Here is a 26,008-nt window from a genome sequence, read left to right on the forward strand (position 1 = left end):
ATTAAAATAGCAAAATAACCCATTTAAAAAATGGGCAAGAGATTTGAATAGACACTTCTCCGAAGAAGAAATACAAATTGTTAAAATCACATGAAAAGATGCTCAACATCACCAGCTATTAGGGAAATGCAAACCAAAATTGTAATGAGATACCATCTTCCACCCATTTAGAATAGTGGCTATTAAAAAATAAAGGAGTACAAGTGTTGGAGAGGATGCATGGGAAAAGGAACCCTCATTTACTACTGGTGGGAATGTAGAATGGTGCAGCCATTGTGGAAGACATTTTGGCAGTTCCTCAAAAAACTATAGATCTGTCATATGATCCAGCAATTCCACTCCTGGGTATATACTCAGAAGAATTGAAAGCGAGGACATGAACAGATATATGCACACCAATGTTCATAGCAGTATTAATCACTATTGCCAAAAGTTGGAATCAACCTAAATACCCATCGACTGATGAATGGATAAACAAAATGTGCTATATACATACAATGGAATATTACTCAGCTGTAAGTAGGAATAGAGTACTAACATGTGGGACAACATGGATGAACCTTGAGGACTTTACGCTGAGTGAAGCAAGCCAGGCACTGAAGGACAAATATTATACGACTTCACTGATAGAAATTAAGCAAAAGAGTAGACTCACAGAGCTAGATTCTGGAAGACAGGTTTATAGGAAATAGAAAGGGAGAAGAAGGGTGTGAGCCAACACCCATACAGGCTAAATCCATGACAAGGTGGAAGCATGTAGTTGTGCTGTGAAGGGACATGACAGGGGTATATTGATAATATTGGGTTGGGTGGTGCAGGTTTTACAGGGGGTGGGTTGGATGATCCATGGAACTGGGGGGAGGGTTGGGGGAGAGAGCAGATGAACACTGGGGATTGACAGGTACATGGTTGAAATTACAATGTCGGGAATACTCACTTGGCAATATGACAAGGAAGGGTTACTGGTTTAGTGTGTTGGATGGGGGCATTGGGGCCAGGGATCACCTGGAGCAGGCTTCTAGGGAGCATTTGGCATAGTGTGTTGGATCAGTGGGTAGAGAACCACATGAGTGGGAAGGTGTTGGACTCCCATCCTAGGGAGGCCCACTATGTTCTCAAACAGAGGCATAGGAGTCATTTGAAAGCATTGGTGGTGCCTAATAGGGGAGAACAGATCAGTGTGCCAAGCCTTCAGTGAAGATACAAGTAACTATGAATCTTGTTCTTCAGGAAGTGAAGACTGCTGGTCACCATGGGCCCGAAGGGGAGGGGGAGGGAGGAATAAAGTTGATGAAATGGGGCATTTTGAGGGTGATGGAAGTGTTCTGCATGATCTTGCAGTGATGGATACAGACCATGTTAAATTTTATCAGATCTTATAAAAGTATATGGTCCAAAATGTAAACCATAATGTGAACCATTGACGATGGTTAGTAACCATTGACGATGGTTAGATGGTTATTTGTGCATAAATTGTAACAAAGATATTGTTCACATATAAAATGTTATTGATGGGAGAAAGGGGAAAAGGGGAGAATGCTGGGTATATGGGAATCCCCTGTATTCTGTACATGACTCTACTGTGACCTAAAACTTCTTTGAAGAAAAAAATGAAACAAATAAAAAGTAAGACCCTGGGGGAATAAATGGAAGAAAATAGCACCGTACATTCAGGACAACAGTCTTACGCTGATGAAAGACAAAATGTAAAAAAAAGAAAATTTTTTTTTCCTTCAAATATTTTTTCATTATTTTTAGCATTCCAATTTAAAAAAATATTTTATTTTTACTTTGTATTAATTTCTCTGTATTTTACATCTTACGTATAAAACTATCATTACTATGTCATTTTCTTATTTATTGTATATGCTTATTGTCTTCATTTTTGATGAGATTTTAGATCACAGAAGGGTTACAACTATGGCAGAGGAGGATCGTTTTAGTGGGGTGCCAGTGAGGGGGGATACATGGAAGGAAGTTCATCTGGGTATAGATATAAGGCATATGAATGTGTTCAAATATTCATGGGGCACTGTCACAGGGGGTGGACAATAACCAAAATAACCAAAAGACACAATAACCAAAAGAATATCAAATTCCCATATGGGGGACTGCTGCCACATTCTCTAATGGAACAACAAGAACACCCAAAGTACAGGGACAATGTCTGAAGGAGGATGGTCCATTGAAAGACCCTTGATATTGATGACTATGCTTATGAATCTTTGCTCTTGAAATTAAAACTTAGCCTAGTGATGTAGGGTGCCTAAGAGTTACCTATGGGGAGCTTCCTTGTTGCTCAAAAGTGGCCTCTCTCTAAACTGAACTCAGTATATAAAAGCAATAACTTCTCCCCAGCATGGGACATGACTCCTGGGGATGATCTTCCCTGGCATTGAGGGATTGCTACCAAGTACCAACAAGCAATGCATCTGGGAAAAAAAGACCTTGACCAAAAGGGGAAAAAGCTAAAGACAAATGAGTTTGTTGACTAGGAGACTTCAAAGTGAGTCAGGAGGGCATCCCAGAGGTAGCGCTTATACACATCTCAAAAGGATCTCATTGACAGTCAAAGTAGATACTACCCCAAACATCTAAGTTCCTTTGATATATGGAGACATCCAGACGCTACAGTCAGGGCAGATAGCTCAGGAATTTGGCCCCTTGCCAGTGGGCCCTAATCTGGTATTTATGCTCCCCAGTGTGACTGAATTAGACTCAGCAGTGGTTTCCCTATGCATGACTCTTCTGTCCTTCTATCTGAACCTATAATTAGTACTAGAGTTGGTAGGTAAGAGACTTAAACTTTTGGCCTAGCAATGTGCCAACTGAGCCCTGACTCTCAAGAGAGCTGTAACACCTATTATCCAGTTCAATGGACTCACCCAAGACAATTAACAGGGAGAAAATGATAGACAAACAACATACCAAGGAACTGAGAGTGTCTACAACTGCAAGCAAGAGAGTCTCATCCATCAGATGTATGGGATAGAAGTCCCTCTGAATTAATGGAGAGAGCATCACCACCCCAGAGTCCTCAGGACTGGGGAAATGAATTATGGACTAAAATAAACTTACTAGTATTCTACTATATACATTGAGATTTGAGCAGTGGAAGAAACACTATTGTTGTGGAGGCAGTGACCCATGGATATTCTGGGGTTAGGTAGTGGGAAAGATAGGTGTAATAGGGGGGCATTTTTGGGACTTAGTAATCATCCTGAATGACATGACAACAACAGATACAGGCCATTATATATCCAACTATAACATAAAGAGTCGAATAGGAGAGAGAGTAAACTACAATGTAAACTATAATCCATGCTTAGTGGCAATGCTCCAAAATGTGTTTATCAATTGCAATGAATGTACCACAATGATGTTGCTAATGTGGGAAAACGTGGGAGGTGTGGGGAGGGAGGCATATAGGAATCCCCTATATATTCTCTGTAAAGTTTATGTAATTGAAGTATCTTAAAAAAAAAAAAAGGAAATGAAAGGAGTCTCCTCCCTCACCCCCCACCTCCTCCATGAACAGCCAGAACAGCTGGGCCCTAGAGGTGAGGTACCTGGCAGGCAGGAGGGCAGGCTTCTCCCCAGTACTTCGTTCATCCAGATCCCTTGGGCAGAACAGGTATAAATACCTGGGAGAGTGAAAAAAGGGTGAAAAAAGAGGAAAAGTGATTGATTGGTTGATTTGTGGCACCTGGGAAATAGAACTGTGTTCTTCGTTTCTTGGTTGTGGATCATTGCAACAGTTTTCAAATGGTCTCTCTGATACCAATCTTTCTGAGCCAGTCCTCTCTGCCCCCTGTAATCGGAAGGATCTTTCTAAAATAGGAATCAGACCATGTCGCTCCTCTGCTTAAAACCACCAGTGGCTCCCCCTTTTCCTCAGAGACAAACACTGAACTCTTCAGCTATGGTGCCCAAGGTTCTGCAAAATCTGACCCCTGCCTTCCGGCTCTGCTCCTCACCCATACTGTCCAGTGCTGGCCAGCACCTCCTCACTGTTAGGTATATGGGCCTGGTGCGCTGGGCTGGCCCAGCCCTCAGCTAACATTCTCTGTGCTGCAGATGGCCTCCCCTCCCTTCTTCACTTAAAACTCTTTTACAAGCTACATTCATGGTCACCATCTCATTTGTCTCATAATAGCTTTTGTGAGCTATATCACTGCTCCGTTTTGCTAAGTGAGGGCTTGGGGGCCTAGAGAAATTGGGAGAATTTTCTTAGTGCTAGTATGTGGCAGAGCTAGAACTGATCAGCCTTGGCCTTCTCATCTCCCCAAATGGTTCCTTTTCTGCCAGGAGCTGTGAGTATGTGTGAGTGTGTACTTGAGAGTGAGCATGGGTGTGTGAATGTGTGAAGGTGTGTGTGTGAGTGCATGTCCTGTGTGAGTGTGTGTTTGAGAGTATTAGTGTGGCTGTGTGAGTGTGTTTGGTTGCTGTATGGCCTAACTCTTGGGGCAGTGTGAGGTTGGACATGTCTTCAAGTGCTTCTCCCAATTCTTCCCAAACCTCTGTGGCCAAAGGACTGGCTGTTTCTGGTTATTTGCCCTCTGGCCCACGTGCAGCTGTCTAACCCTCGAGCAGTCAGGGGGTCCCTGCCAGGTGGTATGAATGAGGATGGGACAGGGCAGCATGCTTAGGTCTGGATCAGGGGCCATGCTGGCCCGCCTGCTGCAGCAGTGGGAAGTGGTCCTCACCTGCCCCCACTCACTCCCACCTGTGTACATCATGGGACCAAGTCTTTGAAGGAAGAATTCCTACCAGGCCTGCTGAATGGGCTTGGTCTGGTTGGATGTTACACTTGGCTGAAGCTGAGGCAGAGACTGGTCAAGCAGCAGTGCTGGCCTCTTCCCAATCTAGACTCATTAGTAGAAGGAGCAGATTTAAAGTAAAAGAGAACAAAACCCCCAAAAAACATCTTGGGTCCTGAGCCTCAGTTTCCACATCTCTAAATGGGCACAATAACATGAGCTCCGGGCAGTGAGGGCCAAAAGGGGTGAGGGGTGAGAGGACACTTTTTGAATTATAAGCTTCAGCACACTTGTGAGCAGTTATTCCTTTCACAGTTGTTTCAGCCAAGAGGCATGAAGTGGGGGTGGGATAGTTTAGCATGGGGCGCTCACCTGAGATGTTGTGGAGCATCTTGTAATAGGGCTGCTGGCAGGAGTATCGGATCTCAGATTTGTATGTGGTGAGGTTGTTCCTGGTGGAGAAGGTGACCAGCCCGTGTTCCAGTTCTGCAGGGGCCCTACAGTCTGCAACTGAGGGATGAGAGGAGAGTGAGACCTCGCCCCATCCACCCTTAATCTTCCTTTTGGGACCATCTGGTACATCTGCCTCATACAGGTGTGCAGGTTGTACACTGCACACAACTCCAGAGAGCAACATTATAATGTATGTGAATGGTACCCCTGGAATTGAGCAGTGTCCAAACTTTGCAGCCACCAGTAGCCCTGCTGTTGGGGTCACATGGGGGAGCCTCCACCATGGTACTCCTTGGGTGATCAACTCACCTGGCCTGGTCTCCATTCCAGGGCAGAGGCAGGTTGGCTGAGAGTTAAGCAGACCCCAGTCTCTTCCCTACTGTGGCCCCTTTCCCAGACTCCAGTTTTACTGTGCAGTCCTCTCAGTCTCTTCTGCCGATGCACAAAGCCCACGGCTTAGTGAGAATATTCTGACTTGCATGAACCAGAATCTTCAGTTGTCCCCACCCCAAATGCATGCTAAGAGTGGTTACTGTGTTCTCATTGGTGCTTGGCACAAAAAACAAACAGACCCCCCCTCTGCCCCACACCCTGCTGGCTCTCCATAGGCCTGGGGTGGACCAGCTTTTAGTTTTCACCGGCTCATTTTCTCCAATTGCTGGTGGCTGGATGTTTAGGCTGGCTGTAGCCCCAGTGTAAGACAAGACCAAAGATGCCTGCTTGTCAAGTGGCCTTAGGGGAGTTTGTCAGTCCCCTGCAGAGTCAGACACTTTTGGAGTCCAGTGTGATCTGCTGGGATTCAGGACACTTTCTTTCTGGCCAAGTCAGAGACCGAAGGCCCAATTTGTCATTTCCTCTTCAGATGCCCTGTTGGCATCCATTTCTAATGAAACCTTAATCTTAGTTGTAACAACCTATTCCAAAGACAAAGAGGCAGAGGAATATACAGAATTTCAGAGTTGGAAAGGAGTCTGAAGGCAGGTAATGTAAGACATTATCCTTATTTTACAGATGAGCCCAGAGAGGAGACTTGACTGGCCTACGGTTGCACAGCAAGTTACTGTCAGAGTGATAATTAGACATGACCCTGAACTCAGTGCTCTTCTAAGTAAACCAGTGTCACAGTTCTTAAGGCTCTGCTTTCCAGTTAAAATGTCCTATAATCAATATTAGCTCATTAATGGTAGACATTAGCTGTCACTATTCTGATAATTTCAGAGGACTGCATTCCAAAGCCCTGGTAGAATTTCCAGAGTCCCTCCTCCACCTGATTTAACCTGTTCACCTTGGGAAACAGGAAGGAGCAATTTATCTCTGAGACTTTATTCAATCATTGGAATTTTAACCTCAGGACTCCAAACTTGTCTTTTTGATGGAAAAAAATTTGCCCAACTTAAAATATAGATAACTCCAACGCCCCCAGGGTGGTGGAGCGGGAAGAGGGATGGGAATAAACAGAAGGAAGGTAAAAGCCAAGGAAACGGGTTAATGTTCTATCTTGGCATCCATTCCTCCTGGAGAAATCGTTCCCATTTGTTCTGATAGCTAAGGAATAGAGATACTTTTCTACTCTGTGAAGTAAACAGGTGAAGGTCAAAACTAGGTTAACCAGAGGTGGTATTATTTATTACCACAGACTGTTTTAAGTTTACTTTCCTGCTGGTATTCAAACATTTTTTTTTCTCCTCATCTTCGAAATGCTATTGAATGGTGCCTAATATCAGTATTACCCTTAGCAGGGCTTTCTCCTGTCTTCCTTAGCTTTGACCAAGCAGTTCATTTTTTCCCTAAAGTATCCTAAAGACCTGACTACGTAATGCCTACTGGAGGAATCTGAGGATTGGTCTTAGATGTGGCTGGATGGTCAGCGACTAAAAGCCGAGGTGCCCGGCCCGGGCAGGGAGGTCTTGTCTGGGAAGGGGGCCTGCTTTCACATAACTCCAGAGAAATGACTTTGTAGGCTGGCCCTACAACCAAATAGGGAAGATGATGAAGAGTGGAAAAACAGAGGGTTCTTCAGCTTAATTATGTCACTTCATCTTGGTTAGGCTGCGAGGGGAACCTTCTTCCCCAATTTACAGTGGCAGGCAAAGAGCTGTGTCTCTCTGGACTTGGAGGCAATTTCCTTTCATAAAGGCCTTGAGCAGCTGCTTGGCACATTCAAAGATCCTATATCCAGCCTCTGCTTCCTTGGTTAGTCTATCTTCTTTACTCTTGGAAGGGTTTCATCCTTCTCTCTAAAGCTCCCTCTGATCAATTCCACACTCTGGAATCAAAATGTCTTCCTCTTTCCCGTTCCCATGCCCTTTCCCTCCCCCCATCATTGTGGGGATTGGGATGTACCACTCCATACTCCATCTTCATTGTCATCTCTTGCTGACATTTATTTTATTCAACACTTCCTTCTTGACTTGTGGTTCTGAGCAGTGCTTTGCCACCATCCAGGGGCTTCCTAGAAAACTATGCACAATCCTCTCACTCTGCCTCCTAGGCCCCACGGGATTTGGCTCAACCCCCCCTTCCCAGCCTTAACCCCTTCCTTGCCCCCCCCCCCTCCCCCGGTGCACCTATGATCCAGCCGCACTAGATTCCTCCCTACTTTTCTTTCTTGCCTGATGCTTTCCCACTTTCAGGCCTTTGAGTGTCCCTGCTGCCTAGGATGCCCTGTATTCCCATGTTTTAGTCCCGTTTGAGGGCTTAATCAACATTACTTCTTCTTGAGAGCCTTCTCTAATTCTGCCTGGGTAAGGCTGTGTCCTCATTTCTCCTTACAGAATCCTTTCTTCATCTCTCTCTGGTGGCATGCATCTTAAGCTGCCTGGAATTATTTGGGTGTATGTCAAATCTTTGTCTCTAAATTATGAGACCCTCTATTGCACTTGATATGAAAGTATGCTATATTTTGTGGGTTTAAAGATCTTTATTCAGCTGACACTTGTCTTTAGTAACTGCCTCATCTCCACTGTCAGGGACAGCTCTGCCTTGGCTTGGTACCTCCATCGCTGGTATTGCTAATTGCCCGTTCTTGCAGGATTTTGCCCTCATCAAGTAGTTACTTAATCGATTGTATAGTAACAATTTAATGCAGAGGTTCTCTGCTCTGTGTGTCCAGATTTTGTTCAGGCTGAAGCAGAGAGCCCTGGCATGCTAGCTGCCATGGCACAGCGTTTTCTTTTTCACTATGTAAGACCCACTGATTTTCTGTGGCACCAGGAACATTGCTTTTGAGTATGATACCTATCTTTTTAAAAAATTTAATTGGTGAGTTTTAAGAAATGAAATATCTGTACAGCCTTGAGAAAAGACTCTCTCAGATGGAATTTCAGCCTCTGTGTTAGGCGTAGGTGGAAGGGATACTTTGGAGCACAAGAACATATCTAAGTCTAAAAATCCATGCCATATGAGCTATTATTAATTGCACCTACTCACAGTTGTTAAGAAACTAGCAACAGGTAAAAATATCAAAGTCACAAAGTCATAGCACTCTGGCCCTTTTAAACTGGAAGAGTGGGGTGAATTTAAGAACCAGGGCCCACTTTGATCTGGCCAGCCTTAGGCCACATGACTGTATATTAAATCTTGTGTCTCTAGGACTGAAAGGCATTTTTCCTTTGAAAAGACTACAGTTCATTTAGATGTGCTAAAAAAACAACTCCTAGTGTCTTTTCATTATTTTCCAGGGTAGCGTTTGAATGACAGGTGAACCCTCAAATGGAGAATTTGTTCTCACGCATGCAGCAGCTTCAGCTACTTGACACTGTGTAGCATTGTCCAGCATCCATTATAATCCACACTGAAAAGGGAAATGGAGTGTTTGGTGGTGGTGGTGGGGGTAGCTCTGGGACCCAGGAGGGTCTTGTGAGTGATCCATTCCTGGATGTCTGTACTGTGTGGGGTCCCGTGCTTCACTCTGTCACTGGCTCTGACTCAACTCCTCTCTCCAAATCGATTTCAGTTTCTGGCACCATGGTGAAGATCAAGAGGGATTGGGAGGTAGAGAGGAAGAAAGCAGAGAGAGGGAGACAGGGAGAGAAAGAAGAGAAAGAGAAAAATTATCAAGCAAAGTAGAAACAGTTCATGCAGGAAATACAGAAACCACTCCATCAGAATTGATTGAGATTGCACAGGTTAGGTATAGCCAGTGGGAAGGACAGTTTGGGGTTGTGGAATTAGAGTTTGCCACAGCCATAAATCCTGACTCATGAGGATTATAAAACTTTGCCCCTGTAGGAAGCTTTGCATTCATCTGATCCAATGCCCTCATTTGACAGATGGCATTCAGAGTGGAGCATGAGTTGTCTGGGGTCACCTAAGCAAGGTAGAGGCAGAATCATGACAGGAAACCGGATCTCTACCTCCTGTTGCAGTGTGTTTGTCTTTATCTCACCCTGTCCGTTTTTTACCTGTTCCCAACTCCTTTCCCCACAACCCTGGGAACTCTCAACTTCTTAGTTGTTTTGCATATCTGCCAGGACCTAGCACAGTGCTTGGTGCAAAGAGATGCTCAGTAAATACCTACTGAGTGAGTGAACAAAGATGCTGGGAATGTTTGAATAGGAATTTAATAGTGTTAATCCAGGCGATCACGGGAGAACCAAGTCACATTAGGGAGAAAAAATATTCCTCCTTTCTTTAGTACAGAATGACAGGGTATTCCTTTGTAGATTAACATAAGGCCCATAAGATATTACCATAAAATACAGGAGTGCCTTACTCTATTAACACATCTATGCCACTAAAATATGTGTGTGTGCTTATCAGGGAAAATTATTATTAAATTTTCCTATGCTTTTCTGTGAATAAAAGAAACCAAACCTCTTCCAAGTGAAGGGAGCTGGTGGGGGGTAGTGGTTTGAGGAGGCTTAGATTTATAGAACTCCTATTCCTGGTGCTCCACAAGTATATGATGTACATTAGCCCAGTGAAGCTGAATGAATTGCTTAGGATACTCAACTAGTAGAATCTCAGTTTGAGTTGAGAATGACTCATTGCTGTGTCCTGCATAGTGCTTTGCTTAGAATCCATTCACAGAACTACTGCACTGAGGCGTGTATTGGAGGAGTATGGATATGTCTATCAGCATTTGAGTTTCTTGTTTTCTGGTACCTTGTCTTTTTCATCTGAATTCCCTGTAGAACTCTGCATAAGCATCCAGTAAATGTTTGTTGAAACTTTTTGTTGAAGCCATAAAATGCCCCCCTTTTCCCTCACTGAACCCTGATTCCCACCACATCATCATGTAAAAAAGAAAAATAAAGAACAAGCATATCCTACTTCAAAGTTTTGCCTGGATTTGCCTTCAGGAAGCCTCACTGCCTGATAGCGTTTTCTTTGGGAATTGGGAGTGGATTTGTCTGTTTCCTGGATGGGGACCATTTAGGAAAGAGGGAAGGAGTTTACATAAAAAGTCATGAGATGGGTGGGTGGGGGGCCCTAATTCTTGACTTCTTACCTCTTCATTTTGAAGCAGATCCTCCCTCCCTCCCCTAGATTTTTCTGTCACCACACCTCCTCTTATTCCTGTTGCGATTGACTAGTTTTCTAAAATTGCAGTCGTCACAAATCTTGTACTGAAATCTTGGCAAGGGAGGGTGTGTGTGTGTGTGTGTATGTGTGCAAATCTGAAATTTTGAAAAGCTTATTAGATAATTTATATGGACTATAGTAAGTTAGATCCTCTGGCATACTTAGAGAATATTTTCTTTTACTGTTGAGATGAAGGCTCTTGTCCATGTCACAGAGTGGGTTTGGACAGAGTCAAGACCAGAATTCTGGTTCCCAACACCTAGTGCAGAGTGGTATTGCCTACTTCACACAGGCCCACATTTCTAGTCCTGAAGCCCTTCCTGGACCAGGCTAAATCATGAGTTGGCTCAGAAGATTTAGCAGGTGTGGTTGATGGTCACAGATAGACTGCCAAGATCACTCAGTTCTGGGCACCAGGGGCAAAATATTTTCCTGAATTAGCAATTGCCAGAGCTAGTTTCAAACCCTGAGACATTCTATTCATGTTAAATTTGACAACCTACCTGCATGCAAAGGTTAAGGAAAAAAAAGCATTTATAAAGTAAACCGGGAACCAGAAGAAACTTCTTTTGGAATTCTAAAGTCTTATTGCTGAAAGGGGCATTAAGAACCTTTCTGTCCAACTCTCAGAAGAGTTCTGTTCTTGTTTCCATCCCTCTTAAAGGAGTCTGTCCAAGTTTCCATCCTCCCTTGGCTTCTGCTTGGATCCCATCAATGCCGGGAGCTCATTATCCTTACAATCAAACTATTTTATTTTCTTACTTTTACAGGTGGGAATCTTGTTACTCCATGTCCCATCCTTCAGACACTCTATCTGGAATGTGTCCATTTCCACATTATCCTAGAAGAAACAGGAGGAAGGTCTGAGAAGAAGGAAGTGATGAGGGTAGGGGGAGTGTGTATTTTTTTCCCCAGTAAAACTAGCTGGAACTTGAAATCTATCCTTGACTGGAATTTTCCAGTCATGGTTCTTTAAGGGCAAGCATGAAGATAAGAGAGAGATACTTAATTTGTATTTCCCTCTGGAGAAGAGGGAGGGGTTGTGTGCAGGGAGGGGTTGTGTGCAGGAAGAGGTTTGGGCAATTGCATAGTTGACTTCTTTTTTAGAGCAGTGGTTCTCAAACTTAGGTGAACATCAGCATCAGCTACAGGGTTTGTGACAAAGTTTGTGCTCCATCCCCAACCACATCCCCAGAGTTTCTAATTCAGTGAGTCTGGTATGAGGCCCAAGAAATTTCATTTCGTACAAGTTCTCTAGGTATGCTGGTGCTGTTGGTCCAAGGACTTCATTTTGAGAGCCATTACTTTAGAGCAGAGGTCCTCTGACTTGGCTGTACATTAGATCCACTTGGGAAGATAATAGGAAAAACAATAACTGGTCCCCAGCCCCAGAGACTCTGTTATATTTGATCTGAGCTGGGCTCAGGTAAGTGATTTTTTTTTTTTTTTAAGTGAACAAGGTGATTCCCAGGAACGCTATATTTTAGAGGGTGGGAGAGTGAGCAGTGCCTATCTCTCACTTTTAAAGCCTCTGCTTCCTTTCCCAGTTTCCCCCAAATAACCTGGTGAAATTTGTTAAGGCTATAAGACCTAATTTTTTGGTTGTATGAATCCATATGTTTTTGAAATTCAAACCACCTCCAAGCTCTTAAAAAAGACCTTTGTACAATTTCCAGAAGTAAGAGAGAATCTGGGATACCTGTTTTGGATTCACAGAGGACTGGAATTTATGGAACATTTTGACAGTTTATGGGGAAGATAGGAAATACTGTGCTGGGACTATGAAAATTTCTGGAAGCTCATTTGCCCTGTGAGGCTCTGGAGAAATCCCTGGCTTGCCCTTAGACACGAAGTTCTGTACCTTCAATACTTTGTAGCCTGTGTCACAGCTGACAAGCACTTGGTCTTTGAAGGAATACTTGGCTTGCAAGGGCTCAATTTTCCCTTGGACAGGCGGCTGCAGCACTGGGCATTCATTCCCTGATGGGGAGCAAATGAAGGGACAGCACGTAAGAAGACAAGGAAAAGTCTGGTAGGGGGGAGGACCAGCCCCTAGAAAGTGAGTCCTAATGGAGGTGAAAAAACCTCAGAACTGGGAGTTGGGAGACCTGGACCTCCTAGGTGCTCCGGAGACATACTCCATTTGGGACCCCTGTTTCCTTAGTTTTGAATGAAGTGGTTGGCTAGATGATTTCATTAAAACTTGGGGTTGGAAAAGATATATCACTGGGAGCTCAATGCCTCCCAAAGCTAAACATTCCACACATGGACTTCTCCAAATAAATGAACAGTAATTTCATATTCAACCTGTGATGGTTAGTTTCATGTGTCAATTTGACTAAGCTACAGTACCAAGTTATTTAGTCAAATACTAATCTAGGTGTTGCTATTGTAGATATGTTTAATAACTCCAATGGTTTGACTTTAAGTAAAGGAGGTTTCTCTTAATAATACGAGTTAGTCTTATCCAATTACTTGAAGGGCCTTAAGAGTAAAATGGAGGTTTCCTGGAGAAGAAGAGATTCTGTCTCAAGGCTGCAACCTCAGCTCCTTTCTGAGTTTCTAGTCTGCTGGCATGCCCAGCAGATTGTGGACTTGACACTTCCCACAATCATAAGAGCCAATTCCTTAAAAAATATCTCTTTATATATATCTACACAAACATATATATCTACACACACATAATATATATATATATATATATATGCACATACACATACATATATAGATGTGTTCATCTCCTATTGGTTCTGTTTCTCTGAAGAACCATGACTGATCCACAGCTGAAACGTGTCTTCCTGTAATTTTTATTCATTGGGCATAGTTTGCCCTTTTCAGCCACTTAGGTTGACCCTAATCATTCTTCCCAAGACTGATCTTTGAAACTTTGGAGAGACTGTGAGGCCTCCGAGTCCTCTTTACTAGGTGAAATCTGAAAGGATTTTCCAGCCTGGATCTATCCCTGACACTTTTTCCTGGACAAACTCCATTTTGTTAATATGCTCTTCACTGCACTGAATGCAATAGTGCAGGCAGGGCCAGGATGAACTGTGGATTAGCCATATCCAGCTATAGTCCACCCTCTGATGTCCACCCTCCTCTTCCTTGAGTGGCTGCAGACCTCCTGGGGTAAATGACTGTCAGGGTTTGGGCCAGGATTGGCTGCCTTGGGGGACTGGGAAATGAGAACTGTGGGCCTTGTCAGTCTGGGTAGTCACCAGGAGGCAAAGCGCTAGAATGAAGCACTCTGAGTTACAGACCCACCTAACTTCCTGCCCCAGACTTAGAACATGCTGGAACAGGAAGGGTCCTTTCCAGGCCTAATGAATCATAATGTGAGAGGGTAGGGTACAGGAAAAAATACACTTTTTAAAGCTCCTCATGTGATTCTGAGATGCAGCAAATTTTGAACACTGTCTGTTGAGTCCAGACCCCACTATCATTGTCAGCCTTGTCCCCATTTTACCGCTGATCAACTGAGTCAGGAGAGACAATGTGCCTTGGGCACAGTCCTAAACTACTCAGTGGCAGAGTTCAGAGTCCCAGGCCAGCACCCCTCTCCTGCCTTAGCCACAGGCTCCAATGAAGGCTGAGCACTGTGGTGAGGTGTGATCTGGGAGGGGAGAGGCCGCATTACCTGCTGCCCTGTACGAGAGCTTCCAGCCCCGGTTCTCGCCGGAGTTGTCACTGTGGAACAGAATCTGGATACTGTGGCTCTGGGTTTTGATGGGTTCTGGTGGTTTCTCTCCACAGAAAGGTCCCAAAACTTGGGTACCAGCTTTAATCTACAGGGGATGAGATAGAGAAAGAGGAAGGGTTACATCTGAGCAGCCAAGGTGGCTGCACTTGGTGTGTGATCTTTGCACTGCACTTGGCGGTGTTTCTGGAAGCCTTGATGTGACCCTGTGGTATTCACTCATTTTTTTAAATATACATACCACTCACCAAACAGCTTTATCTCCACTCTCCTATTGGAAGTGGAAAAGGCGAGTGCATTAGTTTGCTAGGGCTGCTGCGACGAAGTGCCACAAATTGAGTGGCTTAAAACAACAGAGATTTACTCTCTCACAGTTCTGGGAGCCAGAAGTTCAAAATCAAGGTGATGGCAGGGCCAGGCTCCCTGTGAAGGCTCTAGGGAAAGATCATTCCTTGCTTCTTCTAGCAGCAGTCCTTGGCATTCCTTGGCTTGTGGCAGCACATTTCTAATCTCTGCCCCTGTCATCATCTGGCCTTCTTTCTCATGTGTCTCTGTTTCCAAATTTCCCTTTCCTTTCTCTTATAATGACACTAGTCATTAAATTTAAGATCCACCCTAAACTGGTATGATCTTATCTTAGCTTGATTACATCTGCAAAGATCCTATTTCCAAAAAAGATCACATTCACAGGTACAGGAAATTGGGACTTGTATGTGTCTTTCGAGGGGACACAATTAGCAGCAAGATAGTAAAAGATGTGGAGATTCAGAGAGGTATGCCAGATAGACAAGGAAGGACTACGCTCTCAAAGTATAGTCAGGGGAGCCTAGTAAGAAAGAAATTAACAATTGGGTAACTTGAGATAGAAAATCAGGGAAGGTGTCTCTGAGGAGGTGACAATGGATCTGGGACATGTAAGATGAGTAGGAGCTGGTCATGGGAAGAGGAAAGGAAAATACTTCGTAGGCAAAGAAAACACTGTATATGTAAATGCTGGTAGCAGAATAGGAAGTCTGAGAGATTTTAAGTGAGAGAGGAGTTTGATGTGAGGGAGGTTCTCTATTGCTGAGATGAAAGGGAACCAGGTGGAAAGACCTGAGAGCAGTCGACAGCCAGAAAGGAGATGGGAACATCAGTCCCACAACCACAAGGAACTGAATATGCTGACAGCTTAATTGGTCTTAGATAGAATTCTTCCCCTCTCCTCTCTCTAGCTCTTTGAAGCTGCCGTGTTCTGGTTTCCACCTTCTTTTCTCTCTAGGAAGTCTGAGCAGTTCTATGGTTTAATTTACTACCAATTTATACAGTTGGTAGTACCTATCTGTATCTCCAGCTTAGCAACTCTCCTGAGATCAGTCTCTAACATCTGAATGTATGCTACACTTGGATGTTTCAGCTGATCATGCTCTAAGAATTGCTAATTTTAGATCCAACATATCTCAGAAAATCCTCCCCACCAGGCTAACCCCATCTCACATTCAGGCTGGCTTCACACCTTACTTACATTATTGGAACTTACATTACTTTACTTACTTACTTACATTATTGGAACATTATTGGAACAACTACAAACTGAGTGGGCATTCTCTTGCCTCTTTATTTGCCTTTTACATAGCCCACTTTCCTTAGCAAGACTGGCTATATAATTTGTGGGGGCCATTGAGAAATCACAATGCAGGGCCCTTTGTTAGAAAATCATTGAAGATTTCAAGATGGTGTTATCAGAGCATTAAACCAAGTGTGAGTTTTTTGGAGCAGAGGGCCCTATGTAACTGCACATGTTGATACCCAGGAAGCCAGTCTTCCCCTCAAGGGATCTTTAACGAATGAAGATCTGTCCTTGTAATTCTCCTGCTCAAACCATCCTCGAGCCCAGGGGTCAAGATTTTGACCACGGAAGACCCCTAGACTGGATCTGATTAAGCTGGTAGCTGTTATTTTAAATAACTACCTTTTAGAAACTAAAGCACTTGGCCTCCTCTCCTAGGAGAAGGTGAAGGGCTCAGAATGTTAATTTGCTCCAATTCAGCCAAGATTTTCTTACTTGCAGTAAGAATTCATTGCAGGCTCACCTTGATGTAGTCATAGGGGCAGGGCACCTCAGGGTGGTCCTCAATGTCGAAAATGTCTTCAAACTGCAGGCTGACCATGAAACCTTCCTCCAGCTCAATTGTGTAGAAGCATTCGGAGCTCTTGGGGTAAGGGTTAGGGAAGTCAGGGCTGCTGATCATGCCAGTCCTCTGGGTAAAGAGGTTGTCGCTACACTCCACTGTGGGAAACATATCAGAGCAAAATGGCACACCACAAGCATGACCACAGAAATCCCTTTCTTATTTGTTACTGTATGGTTTTCCCAGTGGTCCTGAGAGATAGGCAGAACAAAATCATTATCCCAATTTAAAGATGGGAAAACTGAAACTCACTGAGGGGGAGTGATTTATCCAAGGTCATATACCCAGGAATTAGCAGAGTCAAGGCTCAAACCCAGACTTTCTAATTCTCTGTCCAGGATTGTTTACCTTCTCATCAGATTCTTTGAGGTGGAAGGTTTTTTAGATGAAGTGGTCAGAGGGAACATCTAGCTCTCTTTTGACCTGCTTTTCCCTTAGTCCAAAATTTCATTCAGGTGTCTACTCAACCTTCTTTGACCCTTTATCTAATAAGGACACTTATACACACCCTTATTCTCTATCCCCTGACCTGACTGTATTTTTCTCGATGGTGCTGACCACTACTTGCCATTATTTAATATATTTATCTGTTTATTTTCTTGCCCCCATGAGCTCAGGGATTATGTTTTTTTCCCCTACTGCATTTGCCACTACCAAGGACCCAGTATCTTAGGATTCTGGCCATGACTTAGCTCTGCTGATGTGCCTTTATTTGCCCTGAACCTTTGTCCTTGGGCTGCCCAATACTAGAACTTCGATCTGGGATGTCATTCTTTTCTGAGGGCCTTGTTCATCCTACTCATTTACAAATTTGAAAACCGTGGCCCCAAAAGGGATGTAACTAACTTAAAGTCACATAGCTATGAGTTGCAGAACAAGGTTTAGGTTCAGGTCTTTTGAATCTTCATCTGTTTTAATTTTCTACCCCATGAATTCTCAATGGAGGCAATATCACCCCTAAAGGGGCTAAAAAGATTCTTGGGGGAGGCAGGTGGGGAGTCTTACCCTTTTTATGCATAAAGCACAGATATACATATAGCTTGTAAAGATATACAGTATATCTGTAACATTAAAATTTATCTGGGAGAGGCAGGTGGCGATTAAGAAAATAATGTTTAAAAAGCAGAGGTGATAATGAAAATATTGAGAAACCCTGTTCTATGCTGTCTGTTTTTAGTCCCCACTATACTCAAACCTCTTCAAGAAAACTCCTGTGTTTAAATTTTTGTTTTGTTTTAAACTGTTATATACCCATATAGGGATTTCATTCAGAATCCAGTAGCAGTTTTTGAAGTAGGAAAGAAAAGAACTTCCTGACTCCAACCTTGCCCTCCTCCAGTGAGCCACACTCAGTTTCCACGTGACCTTTCTAAAAGGCAGCTCCCTACCCCCAAGCCAAACTAATCTAGTGATGTAGTTCACCAAATATTTATGATCCACCATGCCTCTGAATGTTTGCAGAGCTTCTCTCTCTGCCTGGAATGGCCTCCATCTTATCCATTCATCTCCATCAAGGGTGGCCACCTCTGGGAAATGTTGGCCGATTTCTCCAGGCAGACTCAGGTCTGATTGAACCATGCCCAAACTTCCTTTACAGCAATTATTTCATTTCACCATTTGTTTGTATGGCTATTATCCCACCATTCTGGGAGATCCTCATGGAAAGGGGCTGGCCTCTTCCTGTTTCCACTCCTGCCCAGTCAGCAGACTAGAATATAGTAGGTGTATTGATGAAAGAATGCAAACAAAGAGAGGGAAGGAGTGGGATATCTTCTTGTTGCTTCAATCTTTGCCTTTCTCCTTCATCCTCTTTCCTTTGGACTGAGGTACTCTCTATCCTAGGGGAATTTAAGGGACTATGGAAGAAAAGATAAAAGGGAACTGCTGGGTGAATCATAGTTCATAGATCATGGAGAGAGGACTGGAAAACCCAGATTTTTCCTTACTTTGACCAGGTTGAAGACCTGATATAGGAGAGGAGACAGGAACATAGAGCAGAAATGCTGCCTAGAAATAAAGATGGTTAATAAGACAGAATTTATCTCATGCTCTTCTTTCAGAACCTGAGCCAAGGCTGGGCAGTCATTTCAGCATCTTCATCCATGTAGCATTTGAGGCACATCTCAATGACTTCAGTTTTACTTGTTTCTATTGCATGTGTCTTTCCTCTGAGCCTCTTCTAATCTTACTGGAAGATGTGGCACATATGGTGCTAGATACAATCATCCCTAGTCCCTACCTCGGCAGGTCCTGTTGTCCGTGTGGAGGAGGTATCCAAAGCGGCAGGAGCAGTAGTAGCCGCCGATGTAGTTATGGCAGTAATGGTCACAGGAAAGCTCTTCGTCCTCTCGTTCCGTGCACTCGTCCACATCTGTGGGGCAAGCAGAACCTCTCTTTCAATCATATATACGTGATGAAGAAAACAACCAACATTTATAGGCACTTCAAGTGGTCCAATCATTGAGTTGGGAGATACATGTATTCTTTCATCTAATCTTCACATAAGGCCCAGAGATAGTGGTTATCTCCACTTTACAAATGAGGAAACTAGAACTCAGAGAGGTTAGGCAACATATCCAAGATTACAGTGTGCCAACATTGGACCCAGGCAACCTGGCTCCTGGTGGTGGCACTATTTTCTAGCAGCTGTAACAATAGGAGGGTGCCAAGTAACAACACTAGGAAGCAGGACCATTACTACGGCCATTCTACAGATGACCAAACTGAGACATAGAGACATTAAATAATGTAGAGAATGAGTGGCAGACTTAGGACTCAAATCCAGGTGGGCAGGCTCCAGATTCTGGACTCTAAATTTCCACTCCATGCTACATCTCTTTCTATGTCCCTATTGCGAATCAAGCTCTGTCCTAGGTAACAGAAATATAAACACAATAAGATGTATCTTTTTAACCCAATTTAAATGAATTTTTAAGTTGAAATTTTTTTAATTTAAAAAGGTAATTTTTTAACATACATTTTTCAAAAGAATGTAAACAATCAGTAAGTACATGAAAAGATGCTCAAAATCATTAGTGATTGGGGAAGTGCAACCCTAATAATGAGCTTAGCTACATACCCACCAGAATGGCTAAATTTTTAAAAATTGACATCAAATGTTTCCAAGGAGGTGGAGCAGCCAGAACTCCCATACATTGGTGGTGGAGGGATATAAAATGGTACAAACACTTTGGAAGAGGTCTGGCAATTTCTTTTTTTTTTTTTAATTTTTTAAAGAAAGATTTTATTTATTTATATATGCCCCCTCCCTCCATTTCTGGACCATGTCCGTTTGCTGTATGTTCTTCTATGGCTGCTTGTATTCTCATTAGGCGGCTCTAGGAATCCATCCTGGGACCTTCTGGAGTGGGAGAGAGGTGATCGTTCTCTTGTGCCACCTCAGCTCCATGGTTGGTTGTGTCTCTTATTATCTCTCCTCTGTGTCTCTTTTTGTTGCGTCATGTGCCAGCTCTCCATGTGAACCAGCAGTCCTGCGTGGGCCAGCATTCTTATGCAGGGTAGCACTCTGCATGGGCCAGCACACCGTGTGGGCCAGCTCACCACACGGGCCAGCCTGCCTTCACCAGGAGGCCCTGGGTATCAAACCCTGGACCTCCTATATGGTAGACGGGAGCCCAAATGCTTGAGCCACATCTGCTTCCCTGGCAATTTTTTATAAAACTAAACATATACCAAATCCATGACCCAGCCATTCCACTCCTATTCATCCAATTGGAATGACATTTATTCACAAAAAGACTTGTACAAGAAGGTTCATAGCACCTGTATTCATGATAGTCAAAAAATGTAAAGAACCCAGAAGTCAATCAATGGGAGAATGCATAAACAAATTGCAGTATATTTACATAGAGGAAAACTTCTTTGCCAAAAAAAGGAATTAATTGCTAATATATGCAACAATATGGATGAATCTTAAAAACATTATGCTGGGTAAAAGGAGTCTTACCTCAAAAATATCTTTTGTGTGTGCTTATTCATATGAAGTTTTAGAAGAGGTCAAACTAATGTATACTGACTAGAAGAGGCATGAGGGAACTTTCTGGGCTGACAGTGAATTTCAAGTGGCTTGAGCAGCACATAAGTATAAATATTTCAAATGGTTTGAGTAGCAATGAGTATAAATATTTCAAAATTCAAGAAACATAAACAAGATCTGTACATTTCATTTTATATAAATTTTGCTCTGAAAGAAAAATCTGTGAAGAAAAATCGAACAAATGATACGTATGGTGAAGCATTTAGATAGGAAGAAGTGTATGCCTGCAATTTACTTTGATGTACATAAAAAAGATTAATCTTGGGGAGTGGAAAAAGCTCGGTGGATGAGCACCTGCTTCCCATGTATGAGGTCCTGGGTTCAATTCCCAGTACCTACAAAAAAAAAACCCGAATCAATGGGTGAATAGAAGATGGATACATATGTGATAAAGCATATGGGGTAAAACGTTAATGGTAGACTCAACTTTGGTGTTCACTGCAAAGTTCTTTCAATTTTGGTATGTTTGACAATTTTTATAATGTTGAGGAAAAAAAAGATGAAGTTCCTGTCCTTGAGGAGATCTCAGTAGACTAAGGAAACACTGATGAACCAACATTAACAATTGCATTTTGCATCACAATTTCTAAGCTCATTCATGCACATTATTTCACATTTGATCCTCTAGCAAACTTGTAAGGAAGATGGAACCAATGAGATTTTTCCTCCTTTGCAGAAGAAGCAAACTATAGGCTCAGCTGAGGTAAGTGGCTGGTCCAGGGACATACAGCAAGTCAGTGTCAGAATCCTACCTGGGAACCCAGGTATCCACTTACCAGCCCTGGTTCTCCTCCACAATAGCATACCGCTCTCAAATACTGCTCAGGGAGAAGCTTATTACAAACTAGAACTACATGGCAGTGAGAGGGAAGGAGAAGATGGTCCCTCTATTAGGGAGGGTGAAGTCTCTTCCAGGAGAAGGGCACGATTTCAGAGTGATAGTGGACTTTGATACAGATCTTTAGGAATGCGTGGAAATGAGAGATGAAAGCAGAGTGAAAAAGGGAATTTCAGACTGGGAAGCAGGATCCTTAAGGAAAGGATGTTAGAGAGTTCAGAGCAAATGTGGAGAGCAAAGAATATTTTAGTTTGTCTAGAAAGTAGTGAAAGTGGTAATTGTGAAGAGAAGTATGGAGAGCTAAATTGGCAGTAGAGACTGAGGCTAGATTGTGGAGGGCTTAGAGTGCCAGGTAAAGAAGCACAGAGCTTGAAGGGCAGAAGCTGGGTGGGGAAGGGGGATTGAGTGGAGGAGGAATGCAAGAAATCTCATAAGCACCAGTTTCCTTGCAATGCTCTTCACTGATGAGAGGAAGTAGAGGTGAGTAGATAGAAAAAGCAGGGAGAAAAGGAAGAGGAGACAGGAAGGAAGAAGGAAGAAGGAAGGGGATGGGTGAGCACAGGCAGCTTCAATCTTTAGAGGGAGAAGGCATCCCAGGAATGAGCCCTCCAGTTCTTCAACTTACCCACAGCCATGTAGTGGGCATCGAAGCCCGTAAATCGTTCCTCATTGGAGAAATCTGAACGGAAAGTGATGGACATGAAGGAGCCAGGGGAGCGGACCACTTCTTGGCCTGGGGTCTGCTCTGTGTCCGTTGTCTCCCTGCCACAGAAGGTTGCCAGCACCTGGTCTTCAGTTTCCACCTTTGAGGAAAATGGAAAGGGAACAATATGAGTGGTGTCTTGAGTGAGTACCTTTGTTGGTCTCAAGGAGGAAATTGGGAGGTGGCTGCCCATGAGACCAAACTGCCTGGGAACCCCAAGGACAGGGGATAAGGGACCCTGAGATTTGAAGAAAGACACATTACAGGTTAGGTCAATGCACTATCCTGTCACTGTTTCATTCATTTTGTTGAGTTCCATAAGAAGTAGCTTGGTATTTGTCATTCCTGCTGACAACCAAATGGTTTATTTATTGCAAATAACTCAATGTTAAAATTTTTACCTAAAGTTAGGTAGCCTTGTAGAAGGATTCCAAAAGCAACAGCGGTTTGTCACATTTCCAAAGTAAAGATATATATATATTTTTTAGGTACTGATCTGGTGATTGAGCCTGGGACCTTGTATGTGGGAAGCCGGTGTTCAACCACTGTGCCACATCAGCTCCCCACAAAATAAAGATACTTTATATACAATATAAGTCATTCATTAAGCATCAAGTGTATGCCTGCCTCTGAGCAAAGCAATGATAATAAGACAACTTAGGATAGGAGAAGAGTAAGATGTGTTCGTGTTCACAAAGAGGCAGTATTCAGATTGAGGAAAACAGGCACAGAGTTATTACACAGTGGACAAGGGTTTTAGTTATGAATATAAGGACCATGAATGCACTCTAAAGATCCCCAGTGGAGTGGAAGCAGCAGAAAGCCAGATCTTCCCTACTCTTCTTAACAGATGTGTCTTTAGTGTATGGAACAGGATCTAGCACATAGTATGTACCCCATAAATATTTGTCATCCTGAACTCAAAGTGCAAGAGCCTCTCCTTGGAGTCTCTGAGGACAGTAGGGGAACAAGTACTTGGAAGGATATGTTGGAACTAGATTATAGTTGGCCCTGAATGCCATAAAAAGAAGTGATTCTTAATCCTGTGAAGAAAGGGAAGACATTGAAAACATTTAACAAGAAAGTTACATAATCAGGGCTGTATTTAATAAGTGGCCTTAAAAACAGAGAATTGTGGGATCATTCAGAAATTGTATGTGTGTTTGTTAAAAATGACCTATTTGCTAAAAGATTCCCCTTCTTTGAAAGAGCCAGAGGTCCTGTGTAAATTCAGAGACCAAGCAGAGATTCTAAATTCACCTAGAGGTGAATTTCTCTCTTTTTAAAGGAGGTATTGAGGCATGTTAGCATAGCAGAAGGGGGAAGGCGGCTGAGGCTTGGCAGACAGCATGGCTGGCTGACCACCTGACCACCTGTGAAACCCCACCTAGAAACCTCCTGAGGGGAAGACTGCTGGAAAGATCTCACAAGACCCCAGCCATGAGACCCCCATTTGGAATGAGAATCCCATTCGGGGTCAAGGGAAAGCCCCAGATATCTTCAAACAAAAGGCCTCACCATTGGCTCCCTGAAAACTAACAGGTGGGCAACCAATCAGAAGAGCAAACAGCTGTCTCCCCCCCACCCCCCCCCCCCCAGCCCAAACACTATGATCGACACTATGATCGGGGAGGAGGAAATACCTCGAAAAGACCTGCTCTGGGGCCCCATGTGCGTGTCTCACTCTGCAGCACGCCCATGGTCCATGCCTCGGACCATGTACTTTTCTCATTTTCTTGTTCTTAATAAACTCTTTACTTGCTTGCCTATCCTTGGTGTGTCCTTAAATCCTTTTATGGGACATAAGTCAACAACCTAGAAGCCCAGACCCCAGAGCTTTCCGCTAACAGTACCGGGGATTGAACCCCAGGACCTTTTACGTGGGAAGCAGGCACTCAACCACTGAGCTACAACTGCTCCCCTAAAGCTGCCTTTATATGGGTTTAGTTTGGAAAGCATAGGATGGTAGATGGTTGGATCATTTATTTGACTATGAATACCTGGCCTACCCATTGCTCTTTCACCTAGATTCTTTTAAGCTTGTGTTTGTGTTTGCAACCTCTGGACTGACATTGACATTTTCATCAACATGCATTAAAAAAATCTCTTACCAAGAACTATTTCTACTGCCTTTCAAAGTCATTAAAGCAAGTTCTCAAAGGCTGCATATCTCTAGTAGCTTCTAATGGATTCATTGTTTTGTTCATTAGCTTAGTTTGTCAGAAATATCTTGACATTTGACACTTCTGTTCTGAAACTAATGGTTTATTTACTTAAAATAAGTGAGAGTTTTAAAGAAAAACAATTTGCTCTGGCAACAAAACACAAGGACAATTAATCACTAACTTTGGGAACTGAAGTGTAAACATAAGATGAGATCATGGCTTTGCTATTTATTCCTCTTCACTGCTGATACTAGCTGAACTTAAGCCAGCTTTATTACAGTAGAATGTGCCTATCTGCACACAGTTGAAATGTCACTTCCTTGAGCATCACAGATAGTGTGTTGTTTTGGTTGAGTTTTCCAGAGAATTGAAGGTTTACCTAACAATAATTTTTAAAATATTAATAAAATAACATGTCTTAGATGTAATGCTTTTTAAAGCGCTTTTTACAAATCTCTATTTTCTTACATTAGCTATACTAATCCTTTCTTTGTGATCCAGGGACAGCTTCCGGAATGCCAACCATTGTGATGCTATATTAAAATGATATTCTCGGGGATACTGAGTTGTATAATACTTGCATTGAACAGCCCCGGGCAATAATGCCTTTGGAATTCTTGTAGTTTCCCATTGTATTTTATTTCCTATCTTTTTAGAGTCTGCTTATTTCGAAGATGTAAAATAGAAACGAGTCAAATTTAGTAGAAATAAAACTAAATAGATTTAGAGTGAGAGCCTGGGAGAAGGGTTTTTCTATGATGACTGTGAACTTGAGTGTACCATCTTTGTGACCTCTGCTTTAAAATAATGTAAAGAGCACGGACCAGGCAGTTGGAGGATGTGGGTTCTATTCCTGGGTCTACCATAAACTGCAATATAGCTACCCCCTCTCTCCTTTCTAGCCCTCAGTTATCTGCCTGAAAAAAAAAACGGTTTGAACTAGCTGAGCTCTAGGTTCCCTTCCACTTCTGACATACTAGTGTTATAACAAGTATGTCATTAAATAAACTAACTATGAGAGAGTGAATGGAGTTTCAGCAGATACCGGTTGCTGCCAGCTGATGAACTTGCACTTGTTTGTGGTCCCTAACTATGTAATATAAAATTATTACCAATAAACAGTTATGCCATGAACATTAACAGTTCCAACCAAAGCAACTTCCTTCCTGTAAATTTTCTGTGGTCTCTTGGGTTCTGTAGTGCCTGTTTTGTGGACACTTTCAAGTAAAACAAGCAGAGCTCATTTGGATTGAGGGAGAGACCTAGCGAGTATCTGTGATAAATAACCTCCCACCCTGTAACTTCTGCACTTAAGGATCTCTGCATGATAGCAGTTAAAGTCACCTCCTGCAGAGCCCACCTATTCCAGAGAACATGCTAGCATGTCCCAGCTGGGGCTGATGGGGAAAAATCTGAGCTGTACGTTTTTAGAAGCAGGGAAGAGAAGGCCAGTAGCCTGGGGCTCTGGGAATTCAGCCTGCAACCCAGAATAGAATCGTGGAGTATCAGAGCTGGGAGGGACTTTTAAGAGCTATTTTGATTCCCTCTCCCTACCCCCCCTCCACCTCACACACATCTTCTAGAGCAGGGTTTCTTAACCTCTCTTGTTCCATGGACCCCTTTGCCAGTCGTGAAAAC

The 26,008-nt window shown here is 43.1% G+C and overlaps 1 protein-coding gene across 3 annotated transcripts in view; it reads right to left on the reverse strand.

Moving 5' to 3' along the window:
- MASP1 (MBL associated serine protease 1) overlaps nucleotides 1–26,008 on the reverse strand; it is an 80,607-nt gene that overhangs the window by 30,165 nt on the left and 24,434 nt on the right. For all 3 annotated transcript variants that reach the window (XM_012531070.4, XM_058295523.2, XM_004473681.5), the window contains 8 exons: nucleotides 22,128–22,305; nucleotides 18,847–18,978; nucleotides 16,509–16,705; nucleotides 14,377–14,524; nucleotides 12,601–12,719; nucleotides 11,502–11,580; nucleotides 5,133–5,270; nucleotides 3,570–3,644 (listed from right to left, as the gene is read on the reverse strand). In XM_012531070.4, coding sequence (XP_012386524.2) covers nucleotides 3,570–3,644; nucleotides 5,133–5,270; nucleotides 11,502–11,580; nucleotides 12,601–12,719; nucleotides 14,377–14,524; nucleotides 16,509–16,705; nucleotides 18,847–18,978; nucleotides 22,128–22,305 — 1,066 coding nt within the window. The remainder of the gene's footprint in view (nucleotides 1–3,569; nucleotides 3,645–5,132; nucleotides 5,271–11,501; nucleotides 11,581–12,600; nucleotides 12,720–14,376; nucleotides 14,525–16,508; nucleotides 16,706–18,846; nucleotides 18,979–22,127; nucleotides 22,306–26,008) is intronic.

Source organism: Dasypus novemcinctus, chromosome 4, assembly GCF_030445035.2.
Source record: "Dasypus novemcinctus isolate mDasNov1 chromosome 4, mDasNov1.1.hap2, whole genome shotgun sequence".
Lineage (NCBI taxonomy): Eukaryota > Metazoa > Chordata > Mammalia > Cingulata > Dasypodidae > Dasypus > Dasypus novemcinctus.